General features: G+C 44.1%; 1 protein-coding gene across 2 annotated transcripts; it reads right to left on the bottom strand.

The window, feature by feature from the left end:
* Positions 1–1,922: 1,922 nt before the first annotated feature.
* Positions 1,923–5,774, bottom strand: ADO (2-aminoethanethiol dioxygenase). 2 transcript variants are annotated; one of them, XM_077821622.1, is made up of 2 exons: positions 4,011–5,774; positions 1,923–2,423 (listed from the first exon to the last, which is right to left on the bottom strand). In XM_077821622.1, the coding sequence occupies exon 1, from the start codon at positions 5,711–5,713 to the stop codon at positions 4,991–4,993; it is 723 nt and encodes a 240-aa protein (XP_077677748.1). In that variant the 5' UTR covers positions 5,714–5,774; the 3' UTR covers positions 1,923–2,423; positions 4,011–4,990. The 2 variants fall into 2 exon arrangements, with proteins under 2 accessions (XP_077677748.1, XP_077677749.1); XM_077821623.1 differs by having other exon boundaries at positions 5,034–5,760.
* Between the last annotated feature and the right edge of the window lie 67 nt (positions 5,775–5,841).

Below are 5,841 nucleotides of genomic sequence, written 5' to 3'. Positions count from 1 at the left end.
CCTGAAAGTAACTCTTAGCTGTATGTATATTCATGTGTATGATAGTGAAAATCTTGATGTAGATCTTTGCAGAAGGAAAATCACATAACATTTAAGGCTACTATGTAGTTTTTCCTCTGTTATACAGATATGTTAGGTTATACTATATGCTTGTTGAGGCTGATCTTAAGAGATGCTGACTACCCACATCTCCCATTTACTTTAGCCATCTTTAATTTCCCTATCCCAAAGTTCTGTGTGACTGCCTCCATACGTTGGATACATACTTAGGTGGAACTGAGTTCCTTTGGCATACATTATGAGGTCCTAATTCAGCTCTTTATGCTGGCAAACCCCTCAATTTTATATGGGAGTTAACCACAGTGGGAAGTGCTGAACTGGGTGCACTGGGTTCAGGTGATCAAGTAACATGCATAATACACAAAGCATATCTTTATATGAAATGTGTTGCTGCTATGTATTTTCTCTGATTCAGGGAGATATAGATTTGTAAAAGCTGCCAAAGATGCAGTAATTCTGCAAAAGTTAACAGAATACATTATAGCCAGGCCTACCAACTTCACTTATTTGCTTGAAGTATATTAAGAGTTTAAAGTGCGGGTGGGAAGAAACAGGACCACTAATTGTTTTACACTCCAATACTTCAAGAGGTGGTTAACAGAATAGATACTGTATAATTGATTTTTTAAAAAAACCTTGCTTAAAAGGCTCTACCACAAGACAGGTGTATGCAACTTTCAGCTCAATGCAGCTTTTTGACACTGTAAACTGCTCAGCATATCCCAGAATAAAAAGGCTGCCGCTCTCCACTAGAACAGAGCTGAACATTGAAAGATGTTTCTTTTTCTCCTGAGACTGGTCTTTTCCTTAGCAGCTCACACCATGCACCTGAAAGACCAGGACCTCTTTGTGTGTGACTTAACAAAATCAAACTTATTTCATGTTCAAGTTTTCAGCTTTGACTACTTATAATCAGTTCTCTATTTGCTAATAACTGAGAACAACTACACAGCTGTAAGAAAACATAGCTGCCACCATTAAGTACCAGATCATAGGTACACAAGAGGGAATTCATTTTTCATTGCTCCATGGTTCTCAGTATACTTCAGCATTGCTATCTTTTACCATATCCAGGTGGTTTCCAAAAGACTGTTTAGTGACTGATTTAACATAGGAGCTCCAAGATCTGTATGGATGTTGAATGCCGCCGTATGGGAAACGAAGCTTTCTTGTTTAGCATCAGTAGCTCACTGTATTAGAAATGGTCAGTTATCTGGTTCTTTCAATGTGCTAAAGTTCCAAAGTCCCATTGATCCATGGTCATCGCAGGGCAGCTCTCCTACTATGACTGCAGCTCAGCAATGGCTAGTTTGTCCAAAATGTACCACAGATCTAACTGCAGATGTATTAGTGTAAAATTATAAACTCTTGAGTAAGAACAATTTAACATGTTAAAAAATTACATTCCTAGTTAAAAGGAGAAGAGAGGCATAGACCTGACAGAAAAAGGATGTATAATAAATAGGTTGATTTAAGAAAATTACAGATGAATCAATGTGGCTACAATAGAAACTTTAAGACAGCTGACACTACATTCTTAAGTTCATGTCTTTGACTTAGATTTACATCTGTCTTCAAATGTCAAAATATTGAGACTGGACAGCACTTTGACTATATGGGGAGTGTAGAAGGTTTATGAAAGGAAGCCACAGATACAGCTAGATTAATGTCACAGTGGCCTGGCATTTTCACTGACATAAGGAGGAGTCTTTCCTGTTTATATATAAACTATACAGGAATTAATTTAAAAATAATTCATAAGAGGCCTTTGTGTGACTACAAAAGAAAAAAAAAATTCTTTTCACCCAACTGGGTTCATAAGACTTTTACACTTAGAAGGGAAAATAATCAGAGGCCAACTGTGAAATATCCTGTATTTATTCTATAGTTCATCAACAGCACTAATTTTCCTGTTATGAAAACACAATACCCAGGCTGCAGTGGGAAAGAACAGCAATACAGACTTGAGCCTTTTGTTTAAAGATAGTAAATTCTAATGATTAAGTATATGAAAGTTCAAGCAAAAACTGTTAAACAAAAAGGCTTTTCTTTAATGCATCTTAGTTTGTTTTCTCCTTGTAGTAGGACTTGTTTTGATACTCGTCCTTTTAGCTCCACTTTATTAAAGATTCTTCTGTAATTGTTGCCAGAACATCCTGCAATGTAAGGGACCACTACCATTAAAGATGCATTAAAGTCACATCCCATTAAACATCCTGACTAGTTTTTACATATGGTGTAAAACTGACAGCAAAGAGAGAGAGTAGAAAGACTAAAACAGGTTAAATAAAAATTCTCTTTGGAGCAGTTTGTATTTCCAGTAGAGCTGCTTGCATCCTACACGCTGTTTTCCATATGGAATTCTGAAAAAAAAAGGTCTTCATTAGTGTTACAGACAATTAGACTCAGATATTAAAGAACTGCATTACAACTAAATATAATAGAGAACATGTGATCTCACTGCATAATTATTTATTTAAAGCTGAGCTGTAGTGGAATTCCAGGAGAAGCAGGTATGGCAGCTGTAGACATCAGGCACTTTGAAGTACCAAAAAATAAATGCAAACTGCATGAAATAACTTCTTCCATTTTTCAGAAAACTGAGATTTGAAAATGTAGTGTGTGTACTTTATATCCAATCTTCTGCAGGCAAGAACAAGCTCCTTGAAGTATTGTTAAAACACAGAGCCACAAAATGATTATTTTAAAACTCACACACAAGCAACTATACAGGAAAAACAAAACTGCTTTTAAAATGCACAAAGCAAAGAAGAAATAGTCAAGGGAAAACTTCCAGAACAGGTTGGTGTATCAATTATGAAGTGGTTAAGTCAATATTTTTTCTGTTCAAGTCACTACTACAAGACGAGGAGAGTCAAGGCTACCCAAGTTTGGGTCTCTGGTATAAAGTGTGTATTAAGATATGCAGGCACATAAAATCTTTCCCTGTCATATAAACAGAATATTTCACTAATAGAAAAAGTACCTCCATTGTTAGAAGGGTCATACCCTCTACCATAGGCAAATTAAACCTCAAGATTGCTTACACCAAAGCAAAGTAAAATTCACTGTTTTCTTTACACTATGTTTATGAAAACCTTAAGAAAAAGCAATTTTTATAAATAGTATAAAGAGGGAAAACAAGGCTTATAAAGCCTGTAATGTTCTGTTATGTATCAAAATGTAGGCCTCACTTTCAAGGGATGGCCTCGGGTCAAATCTAGTCCCAAATTTAAAGGATTATGTTTATTTATATACAGCTCTAAGACCACTAGAATAATTCCCACAAAACATTTAAATAGCAATGAAGTTTTAAAACAACAACAAATTCTGTGCAGTGTTTCCGCCTAACACATGGCTGGCTGAGCGTTTTAAAGTGAAATTGATGAGAAGTTGACTATTCTATTTTCATTAATTAAAGAAATGTATAAACATAAACAAAGAATTTTCCAAGTTTTCAGTTTTAATTTTATGTTTTATGTAACTTAAGAAAAGTTTAAAGTAGTTTATCTGACAGTGTCCCTTTATAATGTGACAAACCTTAATTTATAATTAACTGTAACCCTAGAAATGGCTAGTGTTAACTCTAGGAGCATTTCCTGGCCCAAGAGTTGTTCCGTGTCTTGCTAGTTCCATATAGATCTTCTTGACGCTCATTTCAGGGACAATCCCCAACAAACATGGAAGATTCCCCATTTGTTTATTACCTTGGGTTGTGGGGACAGACTCCCTATTCCTACCCACAAGCTGGGTTTGAGGAGACACTGTCAGTGGGACAGGCTGGAAATACCACCTCATGAGTTTTCAGAGCACTTACAAACGTGCCTTATTGAAGAGTGAAGTGTTTCTTATTACATTTATTCTCTTAACTTTAGGAAGGAGGGGGGATAAAAGAGGGGTGTCAAACTAAACAGTGGTCCTAAGTGGTTAGACAGAATACTGGTATTTACTTTAACATTCAGTTGTGTGGAAGTTTAAACAGCGCTACTCTTCCATGTCTTCACATCAGTCAAAAGGAAAAAAAAACCCACTTGATTGTTTAGTGCCCTCAACTCAAAAAGCTTGGCAGTAAGCACAGAGAGGTCTTAGTTTTGTAGCTTTCCTGCAAATACAGTCTATGTCATTAACAACAGTAGTTCTGGCTGGATATTGCTATTCTTGTTAGCCAGGAGGAGTAGATGCTCAGCCACCATAAAGTCTGTATAACTGCCCTGATCAAGCACACCAAATCACTCAGGGTTATGATTTGGGTTCCCTGTGTGAGAGTTAATTGGCTGCTGTCTTTCTGATGATTTGGACAGGGAAGTGGTACCTAATCTGCCCCAGAAACTGCTCTCCTGTGTGCATCATTGGCAGAAACACACAAAAGATTTTTCCACCCTTAGTTTAGCAGCAATCAGCTCCTTTGGGGCAGAGTGTGTGTATAAAAAAGTTGTTTCTACTGCAATTATCCATTGGTAGAGAAGCAGTACCCTAGAAGAGTGCAGCCCATGGCACCAGCAGATGGATGCTTCATTGTCAGAACTGATGCTCTGAACCAAGAAAAGGACAGCCCAAGACGTGCACACAAATACTCTCCCAAAGCATCCGGGGAGGGCTGGGGAGTGGCTTTCCGCACCCCGAGACTAGGAGCTGGGCCTGCTGTAGTGACTAGCATTACTTCAAAGGCGGCTGGGAAGGGAATCGTAGCTATGGCTTTTGTACAGCGAATGTAGCCGCTGCGACATCTCGAGTGAGCCACGGCACAAGCCAGATCCTCCAGTCCCGCTGCTGGCGGCTCTTTGACCTTCCGCTAGAGGAGGAGGAGGAGGGGGGCCCCCTACTCCAGCGGGCCCCACACGATCCCTGCAGGGGAAGAAGGGGGAGGGGGGGACGGTCCGCCCTCAGAGGGCTCTGGCGCAGCCTCGCCCCGAGGGGGGCCGCGCCGGCTTCAAGGGGAGACCTTGGGCCCGGGGTAGGGCTCTCCGCCGCACCAGAAATCCGCCGCCTGCGGGGTCTCCAGCAGCCACACCTCCCGGGGCAGGGCGTGGGGATCGGCGGCGGGGCCGGCCGGCGCCTCCAGCAGGCGGTAGTAGTGGCAGTCCCGGCCGTTCTCGGGGTCGTAGGGGGGCGCCAGGATGTCGAGGAAGGCGGCGGGCCCGTCCACGGCGTCGATCTGGTGCAGGTTGTCGGTGTGCGGCGAGAGCAGGCAGGGCGGCGAGGCGGGCGTGTAGAGCTGGCGCGAGCGGAGCAGGGCGCGGCGGCGGGCGCCGGGCGGCGCGGCGGGGGGCAGCGGGTCCAGGCAGGCGATGCGCAGGCTGCCGTAGAGCACCTTGAGCATGCCGTTCATGCCCGGGTGGTCGTGCAGCGGGATGCAGGCCCCGCTCCGCAGCAGGAACACGCCCATGCTGAAGCTCTCCGTCTCGCAGATGTGCATGTAGCTCACCGGCGGCACCGCCCCGGCTCCGGCCCCGGCCCGCGAGCAGCCCGCCCCCGGCACGGCCGCCGGGCCCCGCGGGGCGAGGTGCAGGTCCTCGGCCTGCACCTCATTCAGCAGCTGCTGCAGCCGGTGCAGGTTCTCGCCGAAGCCGGGGCCCAGCGCCGGGCCCCGGAAGGTGATGCGGGCCTGTTTGGCTACCCGCTGGATCAAGGAGGCCATGTTGTCCCGAGGCATGGTCCCGCCTAGGTAATCACGCTCGGCACTGCCCGCCCGGCCACTGCTCTCCGCCGCGCTCCAGGGCAGGGCGCGCCCCTCTGCGCCGGCGCGCACGGCCCCTTGCATCCTGGGGCTTGTAGTCTTCC

The sequence above is a fragment of the Eretmochelys imbricata genome, chromosome 7, assembly GCF_965152235.1.
Source record: "Eretmochelys imbricata isolate rEreImb1 chromosome 7, rEreImb1.hap1, whole genome shotgun sequence".
Taxonomy (NCBI): Eukaryota; Metazoa; Chordata; order Testudines; family Cheloniidae; genus Eretmochelys; species Eretmochelys imbricata.
The sequence above is the reverse complement of the archived record's forward strand: the minus strand, read 5'-3'. Positions and strand labels throughout refer to the sequence as shown.

Bases quoted from the DNA above. Each gene is read 5' to 3' on its own strand.
- ADO (XM_077821622.1), bottom strand. From the start codon at position 5,713: ATGCCTCGGGACAACATGGCCTCCTTGATCCAGCGGGTAGCCAAACAG.